Source organism: Peromyscus leucopus, chromosome 7 (genome assembly GCF_004664715.2).
Source record: "Peromyscus leucopus breed LL Stock chromosome 7, UCI_PerLeu_2.1, whole genome shotgun sequence".
In the NCBI taxonomy this organism is placed as follows: Eukaryota; Metazoa; Chordata; class Mammalia; order Rodentia; family Cricetidae; genus Peromyscus; species Peromyscus leucopus.
The window spans coordinates 85,303,100-85,328,584 of NC_051069.1; the positions used below are offsets into that span (position 1 = coordinate 85,303,100).

Consider the following 25,485-nt stretch of genomic DNA (forward strand, 5'->3'; position numbering starts at 1 on the left):
CAACAGATACCATGAATTGGTGTTTTTAAAATTCCCTCTTCCATTTTTAAATCTTCAAGCTGTGTTTAGCAGTTCTAAATCCGACAGCTTGTGAGTGGGGAAAAGAAACCCGAACAGGCTTTAAATAAGAGAAAGAGAGGAGAAAAAAAATGAGCTCACACTTTCCAGCACTAAATAAAGTAAAAAGTAAAAACACTGTTTCTCTCTTGTAAAGAACTCGAGTGACTCACAGATACACACCGTGAGTTGTACAGGCTAAGAATTCTCCAAAATTTTTATTTCTACAAACAAAACATTTTCAAATGCAACAACAGAGAAAAAGGAAGAGAGGGGCAGGAATGCCAGATGCTGGAGAATCCCACGTGCGGGGCCAGGTCTTGGAACGCATAGCACCCTTATCCTAGAAATCGCGGACTCAGTTGTAATCGTGCTTGATGTAGAAAATACTCTAGAAAGATTACTTAACTACCAAGTAACAAAGTTTTTTTCCCCCTAGAAACCTCTTTAAAAATCAGTTGGAATTTGGCATTTCAAATTGATGAAAATGGTCTAGAAATGGACCCGATTCTACAGCTTGTCAAAGGAATGAGTCATTAGGATTTATTTTTGGAGGGGGAGAAAAAATAATTTCTCCAATAGTGTCCCAATTCAGTGTTTGGCCTCCTTCCAACCACCAAGCAGGTGCAGCGAATTGGATATTTCTATAGGGAGAAGGACACATCTAAAACTGGTCTCAGAAAATATTTTCCTAGACTATAAAAATACGAAGTGGAATACAAAAATCCCAGCATATGAAGCCAACAGCCCACAGCAGACAAACATCTAGAACACACTTAAAGCTATTTTGTGCCACGATCATGAGTGTCAAGTATTGTAACCATTTCCTAGGAGCCTTATGACCCGATGTTTATTTCCCCGTGAGTCTGTCACCACGTCAGACAGAGACTCCACTCTGTGTTTCTTGCAGAAGCTACCGAAGGACCTGCTCAAGAACTTGGCATTGAGCTGGCTCTCAAAGTGCCGGAAGGGCAGCGGGAACAGGCTGTTTCTAAAGATCAGGGGTCAGCAAACACAGCCCGTGAGCCAGAGCGGGCTGCCACCTACTTAGTTTGGTCTGTGGAACACAGTCACAGTTTGTGTCACCACGTCACCAGAGCACAGCTGCGAAGATGTGACAGAGACGCTGTGTGGCCTTTAGGTCTGCAGAGTCTAACACACTGACCCTCTGGTCCCTTCACAGAAAGGCTGCCAACCCTGCTTTGAACTCATCACTTTGGGAAAACCTCCACTCAACAAGGTAAGGTAAATGTTCCAGGATTAAGAAAATGTTGGCAGAGCTTTCCTGGTTCCATGGCAGGCCCAAACATATATAAGCTTGGATTGGCAACTTTGAGTACTGAATCTGACGCTGGCATTCTAAGCTGCACACAGCTATAATAATGGACCTTTTTTTTTTCTCTGTGAACTGGCTATTTTGTACCAAGTAACAAACAGTTGTGTGCTTCCTGTTTGTCCGAAACCACGGGCATGATCGCCCGACTTAATCTGCGGCCATTAGAACTCCACACCATGATTTAGCAACAGACAGAACCAGGAAGAAAACAGCGCTGTGCTGAACACCTTTTAGGCCCCTTCCCCATGACACGCGTCGTAATAATTAGTGCTACTGCCATCCAGGGCTACAAACATATCCCTTTTGACAAAGCGAACCAAGTTCTCAAGAGGACACATGGGTTTGGGAGAATGCTTGTGGAAGTCGTGGCAGAAGGAGGTGTGGAAGGTGACGTCAGCCCCATTATAAAGAATCCGAACAGAATGTTCACTGGGCTTTTGACGGTCTTGCCAGAGCTCAAAGATCAGCCTGGCGGCGAACCTTGGGAACCTGGCTTCCAAAAGCCCCAAGGCACTGAGGACTGGGGACAGAGTGACGTCGTGAGCCGAATAGAGCGTGAACAGCTCGTCCTTCCAGCCTGCAGCAGCACGCTGCATCCGGTTGACCGTCTGATTCAGGATGGGGTGTGCCCCGAGTAGCGAATACCCAAAGTACAGGGGCTTCTCATGCCTCTCACGCTCATCCTCTATCTGGTGCGTCTTGATCACCTTGAAGTGCTCCATGCCGAGGCAGCCGCTTCTGCTGCAGGGGAAGCTGACGTTGTGGCAGAAGTGGCAGAGCATGGAGTCAATGGGGTTGGCCGCCCGGAGCTGCTTGGTGGGGATGTCCACAATCTTGGCCATCTCCCCGTAGGTCCTCTCCAGCTCACTGTTCTTCAGACGCAGGAGGTACTGCCGTCGCTGCTCCTTCTCCAGATACTGGTTTCTCAGTGGGCAGTAGCAGCTTCCAGAACAGAACAGGGCACTTGGCTGGTGCTTGAAATATACCTTCTTCCAGTCAAAGTCTGGGAGGAAGCCATAGAGCAAGGCTAGCCCGCTCTGGAGGGTGCGGCTCTTCCCAGTGGTCTCTAGGTAAAGCTGCTCTGAGGACCAGTCGTTGGGCAGAAGCTTGTGTTTCCTCAGGTAGATGTCCCTCAGCAGCTGGCCATTCTGCAGATGCTGCACGATTCCTACAGCACCGGGGGACACAGAATCCTTCTTACTACGAGGTTAGCCAAAGGGCCAAGAAGGACCAGCACCCATCTCTGGTGTGCTGGGGAGCAGTGCAAGTTAAGGGGATGAGGCCTGCTTCCCCCCAGGAAAGGAGAAGTTATGAGAGCAGGTTTGTGTCAGCTAGTGTAGGGGTGGGGTGTGGAGGACAGCCTTTGTCACAAGCCTCCCTATCCACAGCCTGTCATTTGCACGTACCCAAGGGCAGGTGGATGCATACTGCCCAGGGACACAGAAGTCCTCAGGCTTACCATCTACTTCCTGTTGAGATATTCTCTCCTTGACGCTGTTTCCATTATAATGCCCAACCGAAGGCCTTCTGTTAACCTCTGCCACGTTCTGTCTGGCCCTGCAGGGACTTTCCGGGCTCATCTAACTAGCTCATTCTCTGCAATTTCAGATATCCAGACAGTAGTTTAAGGAGCAAAAGGAAGACAGTATGTTTATTGTGCTCCTTTTAAATGAAAAAGAAGGAAAAGCAAGAACGTGTAAGAGCCATGGGCTAGAAACTGTGGGCAGAGGCTGATGGGAAGTTTCAGGGAGCCGCCAAAGCTTAAGGGCCTAGGGTTTCAGATACCCCAGGCATGACGGCTGTAACACTGTCACTGTAGGGCGGGAGTCCTAGCACCCCAAGTGGTTTGTGGGTTCTAACACTGGAAGGCATTATTTGCAGCTGCTCTGTCTGCTGCTGCTGCTGCTGCTGCTGGAAGCCGAGGACGACAGTGCCCGCCAAGCGCTGGGACGGCGAGTGATTAAGCCCACCGCAGTAAGTTCTTAGTTTTTAAGGCTTTGGGATAAAAACAGCTGTGTTTGCCACACCAGTCCATGGGCTCTGGGCACTGAGGGCCCAGGACTACCAGCCCTGGAAAAGCTTCCCACCTACTCACGACTTTTATCCATCTGGGGGTTGCCAGGCCCCCACACGGCTAACTGGTAATGTGCCTGTCTTCTCTGTGTCCACCACATGTTACTTATCCTCTCCTAATGTTCACGAACGAAAGGGGGCGGGGGGGTGGGGGGGGGGCAGTGACCAGGTGGTGCACTTACCTGTCTGCGTGAGCTCTCCCATCTCACACAGAGGATGGTTAGGGTAAAGAGGCAGGGAATTTAAGGGGCTTTCAAAAGAGGCTCCGGATCCTTTTGACATGTGACTAACGAAAGCTTCCAGTTTAGGGTGATAGGGTTTCCTAAAGGGACAACACCGAGAAGCAGTGGTTAGAACACTCCGAAGCTTCAACATGTATAACCCACGTGTGTCATGACCTCCGCTGCTCACAGCTTCAACATGTATAACCCGCATGTGTCATGGCCTCTGCTGCCCACAGGAACAGGTTCTGGGGCTCAGGAACTTTGAAGTTCCAGTTCCAGGGCCAGACAGATGGCTCAGTGGTTAAGCGTAATGGCTGCTCTTCCAGAGGATCTGGGTTTGATTGCCAGCACCCATGTGGCAGCTCACAATCATCTGTGACTCCAGTCCCAGGGGATCCAATGACCTCTTCTGGGCTCTATGGCACACAGGCATACACGCACGCAGAATACCCAAAATAAATAAAAATAAAGGAAAAGACTTTTTTCCCCTAAAGGTTACAATTTCATTCTGACTTGACCATGGGTACCTATCGACACAATGGAGGTCAGCTTGAGTCCCCAACCTCTGCTGAATACATCCCTGGGATTTGGCGTTGCCCTCCACCAGCATGCCCCACATCCCACTGTTCTGGGTCACATGACCCAGAAGCTGCCCTGGTTTCTGCCTTTCCTACCCTGACACGTGCCCAGTCTTGTAGCTTCCCCATCTACTGTTTCTTTATCTTTTCTCCATCCTCACACAGCGACTCCCTGGGTTCTGACCTTAGATGGCCTTGCCTGGACGGCTGTGGGACCCTTACTGGCCTTCCTCAGTTTACCTGGCCCTCCTCTCACTTTGCTTTCTCCACATCCAGAGGGACCAGCATCCAAGGCGTCAACTCTCACCTATCACTGCCTTTTCACGTCGCCACCTTCTGGGAAGGACTGTGCACAGCTGGTCACTTCGCTTTGGGCGCCCTCACAGAGACCCCCTTCCTTCTGCCATGGTGCTCTGGCCACACAGAGCCGGCCACCTTCCTTTCCCCCAGCACACAACACACTCCTTCTTCCCCATCTCCACCCCCTTTTATATATCCTCCCGGGAGATGTGCCTAATCTTTACCTCTTCTAACCTCTGGAAAAATCTCTTAGAAAACCATTAACTGAACAAGATAACCAATGCCTATCTCTACAGCCCTTTACAGATCACTATGCATTTTGCACGTAAACTATCTCACTGAATGCGAGGTGGTAATAAATGCCTAGCAAAGCTGATGAGATCTGAGGGTATCTGTCTGCTTCTCTCATGTATGGTAAAGACAAGCACACTTTATCTATCCCATCACTAATAGACCATTTTCCTAGATAATGATAGGACCTATCAGTAGCACACCTTTTCTCTGTATAACTTAATGACCTGTGAATACACACACCTTTTCTCTGAATAGTAAAACGGCCCACGAGTGTGTCTACATTTTCCAGCTGCACAGACATGGACAGACGGGGCCACTGGCAAGAAAACTGCATGCCAATTGGCATGAAGGCAGCAGATAAACTGTTCTCACAGCCAACCCCCGTTGTCTGAAAGCCCAATTAACTTTGGAAATATTTTAAAAACGGATGCCAAGATGGATTTACATCGTTCAAAAGCAGAAAGCTGAAAAAAAAATAATCCATCTTTTAAAAACAATGTTTTAAAATTCGAGTTTGCTAATCTGGACATGCAGTGGAGTCTAACAGAGCCCCGGGAGAGCTGCAGGGAATTGTCTCTCGTAAAACAGAGCATATTTTATTCTGCCTGAGGCTGAGCACATAAATGTTTATAAACGAGGAAATAAAATGTCCAGACCCACAACACGGCTGTCAACACGAATCCACATCAACAACGGCTATCCATCAACGCGGCTATCCATCAACGCGGCGGCTCAAGTCTCCTGTCCTGGGCCATTATTTCAGGTTGGTGACTTCTGAGGCTCTGAAAACACTTGGCTGCCAATTTTAGAAATGGATTTTCACTACTGAATGTGTTTGCTGAGATGTTCCAGTTCCCGGGGCATCTGACTGCTTAATGATGCTGTGCTATCTAATGGTATTCATTACAACTTCCTTTTATTCCCCCTAGGTTGCAGCATTGGAAATTGCACCCTGAGCCTTGACTATGCTAAACACGTCGCACATGCTGGCTCTACCACCAAATCACACCCAGTCCCTTCATTACAACTTTTTTCACAAAAAAAAAAAATAAAAATGAAGATTCATGGAAGAAAAACATTTACAGGACAGATAACTAATGGCTGTATCTTTTTCATAGTAGGAGGACTAGGTAGCTGAGTCTTTGGGACCTGACCTGAATCCCACTGCTCAGGCCTACATGCCTCATCCCTAGCTCCACCCCTATAGCCCAGAGTTTATCTGGTAGATGCTCCAAAGACATGTGGGAATGAATTCAACTGTGACATGTTCCGTTCTTAGATGTATTGTGAAAATACCATGCCCACATCTTGCTTAACCCAGAATAATGAATATTATGTCACCATAGCAGTTATTAAAATATTAAAATATGGGAATATTAAAAACAAAGGCTGGTGTGAGGTGAGGCTATAGTTACACATCAAATTCCATTATTTCTTTTTTTTTATTTTTTATTATCTTTTTTTAAGATTTATTTATTTATTATGTATACAACATTCTGCCTCCATGTATGGCTGAACACCAGGAGAGGGCACCAGATCTCATTATAGATGGCTGTGAGCCATCATGTGGTTGCTGGGAATTGAACTCAGGACCTCCTGAAGAACAGCCAGGTTTTTTTTTGTTTTTTTTTTTGTTTTTTTGAGACAGGGTTTCTCTGTGTAGTTTTGCACCTTTGGAGACCAGGCTGGCCTCGAACTCACAGAGATCTGCCTGCCTCTGCCTCCCGAGTGCTGGGATTAAAGGCGTGCGCCACCACTGCCCGGCTCAGCCAGTGTTTTTAACCTCTGAGCCATCTCTCCAGCCCCTATTATTTCTTCTTGGAAACTTGTTCAGCATCCACTCCCAGGTTTCAGAACCTTCCTGCTCTGTTCTTTCCTCTGGCAGCTGATCAGATACAGCAGCATCCCGGGTTAGCTATGGAGACATCTCTAGAGAGTGGAAGAAGCAACAACCTAGAAGGAACCTCCCCCGGAATGGCTAGATGGGGCTGGGTGTCGGGAGTCTACCTTCACATAAGGAAGAGGTAGATGTTTAGGGCGAGGCACCTTTGAGTCTCTCCGTTACAATGCCTGGACTTGCCCTGACTACCCGAGGATGTATTTCTCCTCAGCATAACTCATATGACGGTGGCCTCCTGGGGAATCTGCTTTCGTGCTGACAACTGAGACAATAAAAAATATTACTTCACGTTCTTACTCTTTTCTTATACACGTTTATATGCACCGTTCAAGTATACTTGTCCTACAGTGCTCAAGGCAGAATCCTGTGGTCAACCACACACAAGAGAAAACAGACTGTTTCAGCTGTGATCTGGGTTTCTGCGGGGATGGTTACCTAAGCCAAGACACCAACGCTACTATTGGACAGCATCATTTGAAACGCTCACCTGGCTGGAAACCAGAAGGAATTCATACCCCATCTAAAAACGTAAGCCTACTAAGGAAAGGATGGTTTCCGATGTCAACAAAACAAGCTTATAAAAAGATAAGCCCGGTGTACTTTCTTCGGGGCACTTTTCTGGGTCTTCCTGTGTAACTTGATATGACCAACTGTCTGCTTTCCTCATGCCACAGGTTCAGCCTGAGCCCATTCTAGTCTCATCTGCTGCCCACATGCTAAAGATGCTCAAATAAACCAGCATGCCAATGCCCCAAGTCCAAACCAGACAGCCCTGCCCGGCAGACATTCCTCTGTGCATCTGGAGGCAGCTCAGAGGCAACGCTGGAGCCAGGGCCATAACTTCTCTCCAGCGTCCTTGGCTCCTGGGAGGGTCAGCACCATCAGTGATGTGCCTCCTCTTTATCATCCCACCTAACCCGTCATGCAGCCCACCCATCCCGCCTGACCTTCTCCATGGTCACCCCTCCATCTCTGATGCCATTCTCTGCCAAGTTCTCATTTAATAACAAATACTTGTCCTTGGTACTTGGGTGGTACCAGAAATGGACAAGAATAAGAGGAATCCCTGACTCAGGGAGGGAGCTTCCATTTCAGCCTGGGGAAACACATCACACAAGAAATACTGTCTGTGTGTGTATGAGAGACAAGGACACACACACACACACAATGAATGGGAATAACATGCTATGGCAAAAGAAGGTAGGAGGTAGGAGAGGAGGCCGGAGAGGGGGAGGAGCACCCTGCCATTTTAAGTGTTCTGAGCAGAACTTACAGAGGTGACGACTGAACCGATGGGAAATGGCCATAAGGCTGTCTGTGTAAGCGTCTCCGGGAGAGAGGAGACAGTCGGGCAGCAGTGTGCTCAAGCAGGGAAAGTAAGCTGGAAGCAGTACACCCAAGGATGAGGAGAGTGGCTTCCCTTCTCATCTCTTCCCTACTTGTGGTAGTCTAAATGAAAATGGCCCCCACAGACCCAGAAGAGTGGGTCTAGTAGGAGGTATGGCCTTGTTGGAGTAGGTGTGGCCTTGTTGGAGGAAGTGTGTCACCAGAGGAGGGCTTTGAGGTTTCAGAAGCTCAAGCCAGGCCTAGTGGCTCACTCTCTCTTCCTGCTACCTGCGGATCCAGATGTAGAACTCTTGGCTCCTTCTCCAGCACCATGTCTGCCTGCATGCTGCCATGCACGCCATGATGATAATAGACTAAACCTCTGAACTTGTAAGCCAGCCCCAGTTAAATGTTTTCCTGATGAAGAGCTGCTGTGGTCATGGTGTCTCTTCACACCACACAGCAACAGAAACCCTAACTAAGACACTACCCTAAGCTGAGTTGCGTTGCTCAACCAAAGCCTTTTCCATTCTAGTTTTTCTTCTTTCTCTGCTAAAATGGTCACCTGTGCTGGCTTGCACTTGCTGAGGACTGACCCAGCACCAGATGAGACCTGGCGTCCCAGATATAAGTGGCTCCAGAGGGCAGGACAACCCTCCTGCTGTGATACCTCAGCCGCTCACTCACTCTGTCACCTCTCCCGTCCAGTGACATCCCCTACGATGGACCAGAGTAATGGGTACCTTCCAGGCCTACTGCCTAGCGGGAAACCACCAAATTACCAATTTATCGGCCAAAGCAGCAGCTGGGAAGGCAGTCCACACTGCTGGGGACCACAGCAGGTCCACACATTGCACGCCTGCTCACTCCTCCTCTAAGCACACGTTTGCAGTGATAAGCCAACTCTTGCTGTGTTTAAAGATGGGATTAATTAAACCATGTTAAGTGCAGTGGTGACTCCTTTTATCTGAGGGAGGTGCTGGGAGCCACAGATAGCCCGGACCCCTGCCTCTCTGGTACTCTTTCCTGTGCAAACAACAGCCACAACAAGGCTTCATTTCTAAGCCAGGCACGGTGAGGGATTGCATGCCCAATGAGAAGACAGAGCAGGTTCCACAACACGCTGCAATTACGTGCATGGAGTTTTCCACTTGCTGTGGCTAGACTTCGGAACTAGAGGCCGCTAAGTCGGAGGGGAGGTCAGATGAGGAAGAGGGCTGCTCTAGTTAAACGTGCACTGTGCCTCTTCCATAAAGGACTTAGGACAGCTCCCGCAAACAGCAGATGAACACCAGGAAAAGCGAGCAGTGAGGCTGCAGGGCGGCAGCTCCCGGGGACTGAAACGGCTCTGGAGATGACCCCACAGAGGGAAAGAGCCCAGGCCCAGGTGGCCTCCAGGCTGCTGGAGGCAATGCCATGTCTCCGTGGATGGAGCTTCTGTGTGGCTGAGGCCACTGGGCGTGGCTTTATTTATAGACACGTAAGGTTGGTAAAGGAAGGGAGGACTGTCCCTTGTCCCAGGATGGAGTGCCGTGAGTGGGAAAGTGATCTGCCCAATGCCAAACAGGTCGCAAAGGGATACAATGGTCAAGGCTCAAATCTGTCACCCAGAGGCTGGTGACAGGAACATACAACTGGCAATGTGTCCTGTGATCCCCCACAGAGGTTATGAATTTATTCTGCAGCTACCAAGGCCAAAAGCTGTCATCGGACGGGCTGTGGGCTGGGCTCGGTGATTTGGGAGCAGTCAGGCCTAGGGACAGCAGAGCCAAACCCTCTTAGGGACAAGCTGCAGGGTGGCCCCAGGGGGCGCTGACAACAGGCCCCTTCTTTGGGGACAGCCATAGTGACTTTCTAGTCAACTGGTCTGAGCTGAAGCATGTGACCGTCCACAAAGCCCTGAGGCTCTGCTGAACCCACCTAGCGCAGAGGCCCAGCGGCCCACCTGTCCCCGGGCTGTTCCAAGGGCTGACATCCAGCTGGTCCGTGAGAGCAGAGCTGTACCAGCTGTAAAGACCACACCACCCTCCCGAACCCAACGGGACAGAGGGATTCCTCTGAGTTGCCCTCCCTGCTCTGCGGCCCACAGGGTTAAAGCGTGGCGTTAACAAGCAGGCTCCATCACTGCCCAGCCCTAAGCCAGCGGGGATGGCTTCTAAACTCGACGTCCCTTGCCTGTTCTGACACCTTCCCTGTATGCCCCCAGCCCTCTGACCATGGTAACTCTTACAAATGAAAGCATTTAACTGAGGTGCTGGCTTACTGTTTCAGAGGTTCAGTCCATTATTGTCATGGTGGCGTGCAGACAGATGTGGGGCTGGAGCAACAGGAAGTAAACTGAGATACTGGGCGTGGCTTGAGCACGTATGAGCCCCTAAAGCCCGCCCCCACAGTTACACACTTCCTCCAACAAGGCCACACCTCCTAATAGTGCCACCCCCTTTGGGGGCCATTTTCTTTCAAAATGGAACCTCTGAGGAGGTCTTGAAGACACCGTGGAGGTGGGATGGATGAACAGGGAGGGATAAGTACAGGAGGGAGGCCCAGCCAGCATAAGCCATGAAGGGCGTAGGGGCTACAAGAAGTAGGGTGCTGGGGAGCAGAGAATCTTAGTGGAAGGTCTAAACACCAGGCTGAGTGAGGGCTCAGTCCGGAAGGGGAGAGCCAGTGTCCCCTAACAGGTGACCCTAGGCACACAGTTTGTTTACTCAACGCAGCAGAGAGGACACGGGTCCCCAGGCTGCAGGACCGTGGTCTCTAGCTTGAGAGAAAAGAATGCACAAACCCTCATGCCTTTCTACCTAAATACTTCTTATCTCCCAAACTCCAGCCCATAAAGAGACAGGACATCTAGAGTTACCTGAAACCCCCCGATCCATGTCTTCAGAGAACAGCCCTGGCTGCAGGAAGCAATCCATGGTGCTGCCGGACTGGTCCTGCCTAGGCAGGCTGGCACCCCAGGACCATTCCATCAAAATAGCGTCTTCCCCACTGGGTACTTCCCTAGGTGTCCTGGTCTCACTCAGTAAGGATGGACGCTATGTGCCCCCAGACACACTGGCTATGGCCAAGCCATCATTTATTGCTAACTGTGCTAATTTCCATACACGCAATTTCCATTCTCTGTTCAATTATTTCTCATCCTAAGGGCTTTCAACTATGACAGCGCTGTCTCTAATGCTGTGAAAAATGAAGAGGCTGAAATACTACCTATCCTACATTCACGGCCTTCGCAGCTGCGAGGACTCCCTCCTGTGAATCGTCCCACTCCTCACCCCACCCCTGTGTGGTGAGCATCACCCTTTCCATTTCAGAGGTGGGAGGCTGAGCCCCAGGAGACTAAGGGACTTGCCTGCCGCCTCCATGAAACAGTTCTGGGATGGACGACTCTTAACCCAGTGCTCACCGTATCTTATCTTCCCTAAACTGACCAACACAAGAGACCGAACTGGGCTCAGTGTATTTTCTGAGGTGCCTGAGGTGCCCTCTCTGCTCTCTTCTCCCAGTTCAGACACTCCCTCCTGCAGGGAGGAGGGAGGCTCAGAGTCAGGAAGCCAAATGAAACTTAAAAGGCATACAAAGTTAAGACTCAGAAAGTGACGTGACTCACAAGGCCCCATCGTGAGGTTTGAACAGCAGTAAATAACCACTGGGGGGCGAGGGGGGAGGAAGTGTGACGGAGCTGTCTGCATGTTATACTGGGGGCCACAGGAATGAAGCTTTCTGAGTCGCCACCCATGCTGGGGTGGGTGGGCTTTTCAGTGAGGCAGCTGCCTTTGAATCACCCGTGATCCTCTAGGTAACCCCAATAAAATCACTGGCTCACAAAGCTGGATTTGGGTGGAGTCTTTTTTTTTTTTTAAATCTGTCCTCAGTGCCCTATCTGGGTTGAACAGAGGTTTGTTTGTGTCTCCCAGAGGAGTCACACAACAGCATGCCATGCAAGATGGCGACTACTTTGAACAGTTCATACTCACCAAAGCACAGTTCACTCCTCCCTCCCATAATGCTCCGCTGTATAGAACACAGAGAGTGCGCGAAACTTGACTCTTATAAAAAGTGCAATTTACCTGCTAGCCACTAGAGTGCAGTCAATTTCTGGTCGCTTTGTTTTGGGAATGGCATACAGTGGGTACCTGTCCCCATGGCGAATGAACACGTGAACCGAGACCAGCTTATAATGATGGGGAGCGTGACCTGTGAGGGAGACACATCTTCCAGTTACCACACAACACACAACAGTGTTTTAGCAAGGGTGGCTCATGCCCAGGCTGAAGGACTGAGCTGGTATCTAAGGCAACCCGGAAATGGCAGGACTGCTTCTGAGGGGCCTGAACTGGAGGAAGGGCTACTGTGCTGGGTGGGCGGGTGATGTTACAGAACCACTAAAGACGGGAGAGGTTCATGAGAGGGCTTGACATGTCCCAGAGCCCCCAAAGTAACCGGCTGAAGGCCGGTGAGATCTGGTGAGATGTGCACATGACTGATGACTAATGTCTCATACACAGAGACTGGGGGAGGCCTACAAAAATCCTAGCAACAGACTTCTGCTCTCAAACCTCAGGAAACACAGCAGGACACAAATACGTGCATCCCACACCACCCTCTGATACACTTGAAGTGAAACTTGATGGGGACACTATTTCACACTCCTTTAGGGCAACGCTAGGCCCTGTGGACATACTAAGTATATTGTGGATTTACCCTGAGAAGCTGAGTCGCCAAGGGGACAGGCCAGCTTCAACCCGTCTGCCTTGCCCACATCTCTCCAGAGACCAGTCACCTCCACTACTCAGTAGAGTACGCTAAAACCTAGGAGCCCGTCCCTGGGCACGGCATAGTGGCTGCTGCAGGATTTCAGCCTAAGCTGGCCAGCTTCTTGTAACTGCATGATGCTGCTTAGAGAACTTAGTCCCCAGGACGTCTACTTGGGTACAGAGGCCCAGGCTTCCACAGCAGGTCTACCTTCCATGCTGCGCTCGGCCACACTCGGAATGTTGCAGTACAGAAGAGCTTCATAAACGGGGTCTACCGTGGGGGGCTCCGTCACTGGGTCAGGCATGATCCTCTTCCGACTCTTGCTGCTTCCTCCATTCTTGGTTGTGGACACTGGGATCAGGTGGACTGCAAGGAAAGAAGACTAGATAAAGCGGATGCTGCGTCAGCTGCCGTGGCCCAAGGAGGGCTGAATGCCACGGCATGCATTCTCTCCTTCAGCTAGGGCTGACCTTAGTGGAACAAGAAGCCAGCCTTCCGCTCCAGAAGGGCTCCTGGGCCTTCCTGAATAACAGACCTCCCTCCGCGTAGGCGAAAACTTACTCCCCATTCTCAAGTTCCCGGAACTAAAAGTGCTTGAGGACACAGCCCCTCTTCTCAATAAGCTTTCAGCCCCTGTAACTGTATCAAGGGGGGAAATCATTGTCCACTGGCGCCTGTTAAGTGCTAAAGGTGTGTGTGTGTGTGTGTGTGTGTGTGTGTGTGTGTGTGTGTGTGTGTGAGAGAGAGAGAGAGAGAGAGAGAGAGAGAGAGAGAGAGAGAGAGAGAGACACCTCGATTAATATCATCCGATCACACTCTGTGGTCCCTAGAGCCCTATCTCGGCAATCTGCTCACCAGTCCTCATGAGATTACTTCACAGAGGCAAGCCTGAGCCTACGGCACACATGTGCAGTGAATAAACTCGTTCTCATTTGTCTGCCTGGGCTGGCTCTCCCCACCAAGTGCAGGTCATGTAATATGCAATGGTCTGTCTATCTGGCATCCATCTTTCTATCAGTGAGCCCTAAGCCCCATGGGAGACGACTGGCTGAGCTGACAGCACTCCTGTCCCTTGGCCGGGTGGACATATGGCCAGAACCAGTGAAGGTGATGACAGGGGAACCATAATCCTCTTCCTTGTGGGCTAGAGAGGCTCTCCCCGTTCTTTGAATGGCAGGTTGGGGCTACCCAGCCATCTGTCTGTCTTTCCACGGACAGCCTGTCTCAGTAGTTCCCAGTCCTTCCATGATGGGGCAATGTTTCTGCAGTTTCAAGCTTCACAGTAGCAGTCATATTTTCATCTATTAGTGAAGGGCATGCTTGTAAGCGAGGGGGCCTGCAAATCTAGTTGACTTCTAAGAGGCTTACCAACCACCACAAAAATAATAAAAACATATTTACTTATATTTATGTAGACACACATACCCAAACAATAGCTGAAACAGAGACTAACCACTAGCCCACATCAGCTTAAATTCTCTAATTTCTTCTACGTAAATATCTAAAATTTCTCCTTGCCAAACATATGTTATTAGCAAAGACAAAGACAGTGAATGCACTTACAGAAAGACATTTACAACATACATAACAGACAAGTGACTGATACTCCAAGCACAGAAGGGCATTACAGCCGAAAGTTCCGTGAAGGATACAAACAGGCTAAGTGCAAAAACCAACAGCCAGCAAAACATGAATACAAAAGAAAGCCACTTGGGCTGGAGAGATGGCTCAGAGGTTAAGAACACCGGCTGTTCTTCCAGAGGTCCTGAGTTCAATTCCCAGCACCCACATGGTGGCTCACAACAATCTGTAATGAGATCTGGTGCCCTCTTCTGACCTGCAGGGATAAATGTTCTGACACTATATACATAATAAATAAGTAAATCTTTAAAAGAAAGAAAGAAAGGAAGGAAGGAAGAAGAGGAAGGAAGAGAGAAAGAAGAGGAAGGAAGAGAGAAAGAAAGGAAGGAAGAAAGCCACTGATGAGATACATTTCCCCAGGTTGGAAAATCATACTTCAATAGTAACACCACCTTCCAGAAAGAGTGACCTTGACCCCATGCTATTCCTTGGAATCTGTTCTAAAAGCATCTGTCCCCAGACTCAAAGATGGCCAAAGAGATTCACTGCAGTGCCACTGGCAACAAAACCAGAGAACAATCTAAAAATTCATCATTGGATGAAGAGAATACTATATCCAGAGAGTAACTATTCTATCTGAATTAAAAGAATGCAAAAGAATCAAAGATAAACCAAGTCACTAGGCAATAATACAATCCCCTTGGGGGGGGGGAGAGACAGAGAGAGAGACAGAGAGAGAGAGAGAGAGAGAGAGAGAGAGAGAGAGAGAGAGAGAGAGAGCAGGAAGGGAAGGGAAGGGAAGGGAAGGGAAGGGAAGGGAGGGAGGGAGGGAGGGAGGAAGGAAGGAAGGAAGGAAGGAAGGAAGGAAGGAAGGAAGGAAGGAAGGAAGGAAGGAAACACACACAGCCTATAAATGAACTAGCATTAAGAACAGATTACTTAGGCTCACAGTTTAAAGAGAATCAGTCCATCATGGAAGACACGATGAGGAGAGAGGTCATGCACGTGCTCACCTAGCTTTCTCCTTTTTACTTGGCTCAGGACCTCAGCCCACAGAAAGGTCTATCCACATTTAGGGTGGCTCTTCCCACCCCAATTAACCTCATTTAGATAATCCCTCACAAACATCCCCCAAAATTTGTTTCCATGGTGATTCTAAATTCCATCAATCGGACAACCAAGATTAAACCTTACAACTTGACCCCTAGTCAACCTGACACCCAAACACACCCTCTTTATTAAGTCTAAACCTCTCTTCCTTATCCCTGTTAGACCCACTGCCATCTCATAATGCAAAATACGTTCAGTCCAACTTCCAAAGTCCCCATAATCTTTAATAGTTCCAACACTGTTTGAAAGTTCAAAGTCCACATAGCACCCGGAACTCAAGGCAATCTCTCAGCTGTGTGTGCCTATAAAAGAAAAAGTTACATATTACAATATACAACAGCACAGCCAAGTTCCAGTGCCCGCTCAGGATGGAGCCTGGCCCCACTGGACTACAGCCGCATCAGCCTCTGTGTATTGGTTCCTGAGGAAACATTTTCCTAGGCAGGTGCTTGAGAAGCAGGGAACCCCCTCAGCATCATCTTCTCAGTGTAAATTCTCTCCTTTCAAATGCATCTGCATTTGCACAAGGTGGAGCCTTGCCCTGAGGACACCTCCCCTGCTGTCCCAGTCACAGCAAGCGGTCACTCTTCTTAGATGATAATCCCCTTAACAATTAGAGCTGCTTCTCACCACCTGTCTTGTCTACAACTTTCAACTCCCTCCCTCCCCTGCCAAATGGCACGCATTTCATCTTCTCTCCCCTCCACTTGTTATTTCCCTTACCATAGAACTGGACAAAAGCAATGTGCAATAACCAGGACATAGCCTGATTGCTACCCCTTCTTGAAATTTCTTCTGTCAAACAAGTTACTTTTAAATTCAGCTCTACCAGAGGTCTCAGGACACGGCAGAGTGCAGCCAGATTCTGTACCAGAATATAACATGAATGGACCCTGTGGTGGTCTGAATTAAAATGGCCCCACAAGCTCATAGGGACTGGCACTATTGGGAAGTGTGGCCTTGTTGGAGGAAGTGTGTCACTGGGGGTGGATGGGTGGGCTTTGAGGTCTCAGAAGCTCAAGTCTGGCCAGTGGTTCACTGTCATTTCCTGCTGCCTATGGATCCAGATGTAGAACTCTCAGCTCCTTCTCCAGCACTATTTCTGCCTGCATGCTACCATGCTTCCTGCCATGATGATAATAGATGAAACGTCTGTAACTGTAAGCCAGAGCCAATTAAATGTTTTCCTTTATAAGAGTTGCTATGGTCATGGAGTCTCTTCGCAGCAACAGAAACTGTAACTAAGACACACCACCCCCAAAGACAGCCCCTACCCTGGTTTCTCACAGAATCTCCGCTCCCCTCTGAAACCTCATGAGCCAAGCCACCACTCTTAGCATCCGGTCTTAAGCTCTCACCAGACCGGCACATCAAGAACCCTTATGGATTCAAGGACTTTTCTAGCCCAGACTCTTCCACAAAGCAGTTCCAAAGGCCACAGGGTCAGATTTATCCCACCCCACATCTCAGCACCGATCTTCTGTCTTAGTTACATATCTCATGGCTATGGCATAACATCTGAAAGAAACATCTCTTTTGGCTTACAGTCAAAGGAGACACATTCCATCATGGCAGAGAAGGTATGCTGGCAAGAGCAGGCGGCCAGCTGGCCACATTGCATCCACAGTCCGGAAACAGAGGACAGTACATACTTGCACCTGTCATCCTCTCTGCCTTTTATTCTGCCAGGATCCCAGACCATGGAATTAGGTACCACCTACATTTAGGATGGGTCATTACACCTCAATTAACCTAGTCTAGATAGTAGCCCCTCACAGACATGCCCTGAGATTTGATCCCATGGTGACTTTAAATTCTATCAAGTTGACAAGATTAACCATCACACGGAGTATTCAGGCATTTCTTCCCTATGTGAGAGTCCAGCAACATCTCAGGGGATGTGCCGCAATGGGCTTTCATCTGGGGAATGGAGGGAACAAATGTGGACAAGCATTTTATTTGTTTTCCTAGAAATATCTGTGTCAGTTTTAACATAGATAGATTTATAGTAGTCACATATTACATGCATTCTATATACATAAAAACAAACTTTATTACTAGATCTTAACATACATGGACATATTTACAGGCTTTACTAAAGCAACAATAAAAAACTTTTGGAGTTGGCCATTCCCTAGTTCAGAATTTGGCTGTAGCTGGAGCCTTTGTCTTTCCTCGGCTGGTAGATGTTAGAGAGGCTAGTGCACAGCTCGGGTGCCTGGAGCTAACTTACTGTGGGGAGACGGGCAGCAAAACAGACATCCCACAGGGCATCTTAATGGCTGGCCCCTCTGGCTGGGTAGCCCCTTCAGTTCTTTGCTTTCTGTGGAATCTATCGAATTCTGGTTCTGTGGCTAGCTTGTAGCTCACTTGCTCTGAGCCTAGGCCAAGGCATGGGACAGTTAAGTAGACATTTGAGTAGTGTGAGGACAGAGGGTGTGGAATCCCGGATTATCCCAAAGCACAGACTGTGAGGTCTGGGGAGGTCAACTGGGAAGCCCAGTGGTTGAGTCCAAGTGACTCATCCACGACTCAAAGAAGCAGCCGTTTGAAAACCACAAATGAAATTAGGTCATGATCTAGAAAGATCTTTGCTGCTTCCTCCGGCACTGGGGCTCCTTCATCTTGTCCATTATGCAGTTTGCTGAGGTGAGCCTGTGCTGTTTGTGACTCGGGGTCATCCAGACAAGATTTCCATCCACAAGGAGTTCTCTGAAGACTCTTCCAGACACCAGGCTCTCACAGAAGCTCTCAGGCATGGGGTGTGTGTGTGTGTGTGTGTGTGTGTGTGTGTGTGTACAAGTGATGTCTCCTCGACTCCACCTTCATCCCGCTGGCATTGTGCTGCTCGGAGCCCACCCCCTAGCATGTCTCAGTCATGGTCCTGTTTGCTTATAACTCCGCACAACCAATTACTGTTGCCTGAATCTGCCAGGAGTTGCCTCCTAGTGAGTTTATAAGTAGTTCCCACATCCCTCTCCCATAAGTCTATCCAGCTTCTGCTCTTAGGCTTATACAAGAGTACATGTAAGCAGGGGTGCCCCAGTTTGCTATCCCACCACCCCCAAATGCCTCTTTCATGTTGATGTACCCTGATGGCTAGCAGAGGCCAGCCCTTCCAAACATGCTGCTGAGCTAAGGTCTGCTCTGAGTCACACACAGTGCTCTGCTTTGATCCTGTTCCACTGACTTCTCTGGAGAATCTTAAGGTTACTCAAGCAGTCTGGGGGGTTGGGGGGGGATGGCTGGAGACAGGCTTTTCTAGTTCTGAGAGGCTGATGTGTAGCGGGCTGCTGTGGTCAGCAACCTGGCTCAAGACCTGCTTCAGATCTCTGAGAGACCTGGTCCAACTGACCCATAAGGGGTGACACACAGAGAGGTCTTTTTGAGGGGGGCTGGCTGGAGAGGAGGCCTGGAGGGGCAGGTCCTTGAGGCTGGAGGTTGTCGCCCCCTTCCATTGTGCCACATGCGCTCTTGGGGGCCAGCTCTTCTGGACTGGACACCGTGAGTAGCGGGCCAGGCTCAGAGGATCCCATCTGGAGCCTGGGATCTGAGACGGCACCTATCCCATCAACCCTTGCCCGTGTCTCCTGTAATTCAGCTGCCTCACCAGCCCCTCTCCAGGACCACTAGAAAGATTGCTGTCCCGAAGCCAGGTGGTGGAGGCACACGCCTTTAATCCCAGCACTCAGGAGGCGGAAGCAGGTGGATCTCCATGAGTTCAAGATCAGCCTGATTTATAGAGCGAGTTCCAGGACAGCCCGGGTGGTTACACAAAGAAACCCTGTCTGGAAAAACCAAACCAGAAAAGGAGAAAGGGACAGTGGGGGTGGCTTTGGAGTGAGAGTGGGCAGACAGATGGAAGGATCACGAGTTCCGCTGCGTAGGTGGAAAAATCCTTGAGTCTCAGCGTGTGCCCTGGGGCTACAGTGCCACTATGAGTAACATGCGTGACAGAGTAAGTGCTGCCTGCCTGCCCACGGGCACGCACTTTCTCTGTAGTGTGATCAGTAAGCAGAAAGGAAGATTTATTAGCCACCTCGTCTCCTCCATCATCTATTCATCCTGTCCACACCCCCACACTGCTTGAATAAAGATGCTGACAGGGTCTCAAAGGAAACGACAGAGAACATTCCCCTTCAGGCAGGCTTCTGCTTAGGTCCCTGTGGTGGTTTGAATAAGACCGGCCCTTGCAGGCTCCTCAGAGAGTTGAATGCTTGGCCATCAGGGAGTGGTGTTACTTGACAGGTGTTAGGAGGTGCGGCCTTGTTGGAGGAATTGCTTCACTGGTGTGTGTGGGGGGGCTGGGGGTTTCCAGTGCTCAAGCCAGGCCCAGTGTCTCTGTCTTCCTGCCGCCTGCCGATCCGGATTCCAGATGCAGAACTCTCAGCTGCCTCTCCAGCACCATGTCTGTCTGAGTGCCGCCACGCTCTGCACCATGGCAATAATGGACTGAACCTCTGAGAACCGTTAAGCCAGCGCCAATTAAATGTTTCCTTTTATAAGAGTTGCCATGGCCATGGTGTCTCTTCACAGCAATAGAGACCCTAACAGAGACAATCCTCCTCTCAGAAAAAACAGCAAGCTTCCTAGAAGCAGGATGACAAAATGCTCCCTGCAAGCCCTCCCCCCTCCCCCCCTCTCCACCCTGGCTCCAGGCTTTACCAGCGGGTAGTGCTGTGACCCTAATCCTGGCAGAGTACGATCAGCCCGGAAGTGCACCATTGCTGTAGTAGTGAGGGAGTCGAAGAGCTTCCTGAAGGCCACACGCCGGGCTCTAACTCCTCAGGCTGATGCCCAGGCCTCTGTGCACCGTCATTATTAAATAAGAAAAGGGAACGAAAAGCACTTGAACCTTAAGGGAAGGGAGACAGGGACTTCTCAGTCATGACACCTCCTGTGCCCCCTGGTCCCTGGTTTGGGAGGACAGGGAAGACACAGTGGGGACTATGCTATGGAGGAAACGCTGAGATGTGCCACGAAGGGTCATCACCATCTTCAGACAAACCCTAGCTAACGAGAACCCGGCCCAACCGCCAGAGCTTGGAACTTCTTTGAAGGAAACCTGCATCTGATGATTACGTTTTGACTTCTGTTGATTCTATTCCTGGACCCACAGGACGGAAAAAATGGCCCAGAGTCAGAGCCGTCATAACTTCCCAGACAGTCCACTAGCTACCAGCTTCTGGCTGGCCCGCAGTAATGGATGGGTCAGCGGGTGTGTTACAGCCAAGCGTCTAGGGCCTGCTCACTGCTGGGAACCTCTCCGACTTGCACAGACACACGCCAGAGTCCTTCCTCCAGAGCGCCACGCCAGTGTCTCTGGGGTCAGCTCATCTCCCCATAGCAAGGCCTTGACCCAGAGAGGAAGACAAAAACCTACTGATCCCTAGCTGTTACGGTTTGCATCGGAAATGTCAAGCTCACATTTTGAGTACTTGTTGCCTGGCTGATGGCAGTGTTCTGGGAGGCTGTGGAACCTTTAAGAGGTGGGGCCTGGCTGGAGGAAACAGAGAACTAGGGCAGTCCTTTGAGAGTGGTCAGCCTCGGTTCCCATCCAGCCCTCTGCCTCCTGGTCTGCCACCTCGTGAACACATTTCCCACACCCCCGCCATCTCAGTCTCAGTCTCAAACTGCCATGCTTTCCCCCTTATGGTGAACCAAAATCTCTCCGAAACCGGGAGCCAAAATGAAACTTTCCCCGTAAGTGGTCACTGTCGGGTACTTCGAGCAGGGGCACAGAACTGACACCCTGGCCCTCTTCTACCTGTGGCAGCCTTAGCCTCCGGCGCAAGCTCTTCACAGGTGCCTCACGCCGACTCTCACGGGGCACCGCACAGGCAGATGCTACTGCACCACCGCGACAAGTCCTTTCCTCCTGTGGAGAGGCCCCACACCCGGGGACAGCCATGTGCAGCTGGTTTTTTGTCAACTCTACACAAGTGAGGAGAGACCTCAACCGAGGAAAATGCCTCCATCCGATGGGCCTGTAGGCAAGCCTGTGGGGACATTTTCTTGATTAGTGATATGACAGGGCCCTGCCCACTGTGGACAGTGCCACCCCCGGGCGGATGGGCCTCGGGTGCATAAGAAAGCAGGCTGAGCAAGTCACAGGGAGCAGGTCCGCAGGCAGCATTCCTCCATGACTTCTCCCTTGAGTTCCTGCCTCCAGTTCCTGCCCTGACTTCCCTTCATGTTGGACTACAACTGTGAGCTGAAATAAACCCTTTCCTGTCCAAGTTGCTTTTGGTCATGGTGTTTTAATCACAGCAACAGAAACCCTAGCTAAGATAAGCAGCTCCTCCTGCCCCCTCAACCTCCCCCCCCCCCCCACTCCATACCAACACTATGGTCCAGTTGGGTATCCATGAGATTCCTCCGTGCCCTGTTCTCACCATGCTAACACACACACTGACTCTAACAAGGTCCTTTCCAGAAAAGACAGGCTGCCCCAAAGGAAGATGCTGACGCAGTGGAAGAGGTGGCTTTCACGGCCCAGTCTCCCGCCACGCCCTTAGCCTGTGTGACGGGTCTGCCCCTCCTCCACTGTACGGACACCTGGCAGACCAAAGCTCCATGCTGGGAACCACAGGTGACAGTCCCAGTGACTGTCACACGGTCAGGACACAGTGTCATTTCAGCTTTGTCTCTGGGCTCAGCTGCTCCACAAGCCTCTAGTGACAGTACCAGCCAAGAATCAGTGGAGGCCAAGGTCTAGCTTGCCAGCTGCATTTTACCTCACTAACTCAGGCCCGCCTTCCCCTGGCTGGGACCTCAGCCTGGGCTGGTCACCTCCTCAGGGACTACGGTCAGATGGGACTCCACTTAAGTCTGTCCATGGTTCTTACTGCTGAGAAGCAGCCTGGGCTGGGCAGCGCAAGGGTTCAGAAAGCAAGGAGTCGGGTCTGGTCCTGGCCCTGGGCAGACATCGCTGTCTCTAACCTCCATTCGTAAAACAAAGTTGACAATACAGACATCTGGATGGTGGTGAATGACTTGAGGTCATCTGTGCATAGAGTATGGTAAAGGATCAAGACATATCACTTCCACATCTGTCCTCCACAAATGTTTATTCCTGTTCCTTATAAGTTCTTTAAAAAATTATTTATTTATGCATAAGTATATGTGCCTGTATGAGTTCATGTGCACCACATGCACACAGGTGCCCATGGAGGCCAGAAGATGTCGGGTCCCCTGGAACTGGAGTTCCAGGTGGCTGTGAGCTGCTTGATAGGGTGAACTTGGGTCCACTGAGAGAACAGTGGGTGCTCTCAACCACAGAGTCTTCTCTCCAGACTCCTCTTACCCCCTGCCTTATAATTTCTTACCAGGTGTTCCTTCAGTGTGGGATCAGGAGGAGTCACTGGGTCTGGTGGTCCACACCCCAGAAGCACAGTGGGCCAGTCTCTCTCCCCTCCCCCACCTCAACAGCAGCAGCTTTTCTAACTCTTGCAAGCATTCAGTTCACCTGAGTCAGCACCCTTCCTGAGGGGCAGCACCCCTTTCCTGAGGGGCAGCACCCCTTTTGTCTGCCTCCACACTGCTCCAGTTTGTCCCTGTCACCTAAAGGACTCTGGAGTTCTCTTTCATCCATCTGCCAAGGAGTAATGATTTGCTCTAACGGCCAGTTCCCACAATTCCCTCAGTACTCCTCAGTCCACAAAATTATCTTCAATGCCCACCCTGTCTCCCCGATGTACCGGATCAAAAAACAAAAGTCTGCTGTAATTGCCCTTGGAAACCAGAACCACAAGAAAGAGTTGCAGTTCTGTTATCTATCTGCCTTCGGTCATGTGTGTTAATGCTGGGCTGGGCCTTGTTTTACCGGAGGGGTGGGCAAGGCCAAAACCACAGCTGGAGACGCAGGCGCTTGATTTCATACCGACAAGACCGATCCAACAGGTGAACCTCAAGTTCCTTTGAGAACTTACTGAGCCAGCATATGCTGCCTTTCATGTTTCCCCCCATTTTAACGTTGCCTCATCATGAGCCAACATTATGTAGAAGTACGTGATGTAGCAAGTCAGTGTCTGCTGAACTGGCTGCCTGCATGAGCCAGTGGACCATGACAGAGCATGGGGACTCAGCAGGTCCTATCAGGCTGGAGGCCATTTACAAGCTAGCTGTCTCAACTTCTTTCCCAGCATTTGCCACGGGGACCTAAGTTTATCAGCTGCTGGAGTGTGAGGGGTCCCTCAGTGGACCTAGCTTGGGTCCCACTTGAAGCCTCGGAGAGAGGTCCAGAAACTACATTCCTCAGAGGGGCACAGGCTGGCTGCTACCCAAGAGGCCCGTTGTGGTGTGAAGACCGAAGACCCCAAATCACAATGGAAATAGTAATCAGAGACGGCCAGAGAGCGCATGGGAAAGAACTATGAAAGGGACCTGGCTCCCTCACTTCTTGTGTCCTGGCTCCCCTTCACCCCCAAATCTGAGAGCCAGAGGATAACCTGTTCTCTCCTTCCACCACGTGGGATCTGGGGATCAAACTCAGGCACCTTTATCTACCGAGCCACCCCGCCAGCCTGGACTCCTTGCTCTCCGAAGGCTTCCATCTCTAACCCTTGACCATGGAAACACACAAAGGTCTTCCAAACACCCCAGTTCATGCACACTGCTAGAGTTCATGCCTTCCTTCATAAAATGAACACATGAGAAAGAGCAGAGACAGTCCAGTCCCCTGCCCGGATACAGACCCCATACTGTTCTGTAGCCAACAGCTTGCGTAATCTTAAGTCCCTTTATCCTACACCTACCTGTACTGTGATCTGTAAGACTACGTGTGTCATACACAACAGGCCATCAGGGACTGCCATGGAATTGATGCTGTACACACCGACGGCTGTCTATAAAGAGCACACGAGGCCCAGGAAGCGAGAATCTAAACAACCAAGATGGCGTCACTGCTGCTTCCTCTGCTCCTCTGTGCAGAGGTCACTTGAATTCACAGGGCTCTACCAAATGTTGTTCTTCTCTTTCCCAGTCGGCCTGGGATCCAAAGCACACAGGGCAGGGACAGAGCATGGGGTCTGGGGACTTCAGGAAGACGCTGGCTCCGCTGACAGAAAGGTGCCAACAGAACCACACCACACACACACTCCGCTCTCTTCACGGACTCCTAGTCTGCCCACCTGAGACCTTCGCGAAGGTCCCCTCCCTCCCTCCCTCCCTCCCTCCCTCCCCGGCTTCTGAACTGCCCCTGTCTAAGCAGCGCCACCCAGCTGACTGTCCTGTCTCCCTCTACCCTCTCTTGCTGTCTCCCCAGGATCTCACCTTTGGCCCACCTTCCTTTCTTTGCCCAGGGAAAAATACAGCTGTCGCAGAGACTGAGCAGGATGGAGCCCGAGGTCTCAGATGCCAGGGAGAATGACTTTTCAAACAAGAGCTGAAAGTGTGTTGATCTGAAACTGGCAAATAATTTTTAAAACCTGAAAACATTGGCTGGGCCAAACCAAACAAGTTCACAGCCTCTACATGGTCAGGTTCTTCCCAGCCCAGACTGCATGATGGTCAACACAGACCACAGACAGTGGCCGCGGACTCGCTCTTCCCTAGGCCTTCCACCGAGATCCACTTTGGGCAGGGCACTGCATCCATGCAGCCCTCATACGCCTCCACCATCCTGTGCACCACACTGACTCCTGGCCCTACCGCCCTTCTCTGAGCTCTGCACACTTCTTTTCTTGTCCAGAGCACTCTTCTGCTCTCCATGTCTGTCTGGATGTTTCATTTCCCTCAGCTTGTATCTTCCTCCCGAGTGGATTACTGCAGGGGACCTCTGAATGAATATGTGGATGAGCAAGGCATCCGGAGACTGCCTGAGCCAGACTCCTGGGTGTCAAGGTAGCATCCCTCCATCCCATCATACCTCCCGAGTCGTTATAAAGCCCCACGCACACGGTGACGCGCCAGGCTTTGCTCCTGCAAACGCCTGCATCTGAGCCACCC

General features: G+C 50.4%; 1 protein-coding gene across 7 annotated transcripts in view; it reads right to left on the reverse strand.

The window, feature by feature from the left end:
• Positions 1-246: 246 nt before the first annotated feature.
• Pxylp1 (2-phosphoxylose phosphatase 1) overlaps positions 247-25,485 on the reverse strand; it is a 65,448-nt gene continuing 40,209 nt past the window's right edge. For all 7 annotated transcript variants that reach the window (XM_028866040.2, XM_037207855.1, XM_028866042.2 and 4 more), the window contains 4 exons: positions 13,054-13,212; positions 12,159-12,285; positions 3,649-3,788; positions 247-2,561 (listed from right to left, as the gene is read on the reverse strand). In XM_028866040.2, the coding sequence (XP_028721873.1) occupies positions 1,624-2,561; positions 3,649-3,788; positions 12,159-12,285; positions 13,054-13,212 (1,364 nt within the window). In that variant the 3' untranslated portion in view covers positions 247-1,623. The remainder of the gene's footprint in view (positions 2,562-3,648; positions 3,789-12,158; positions 12,286-13,053; positions 13,213-25,485) is intronic.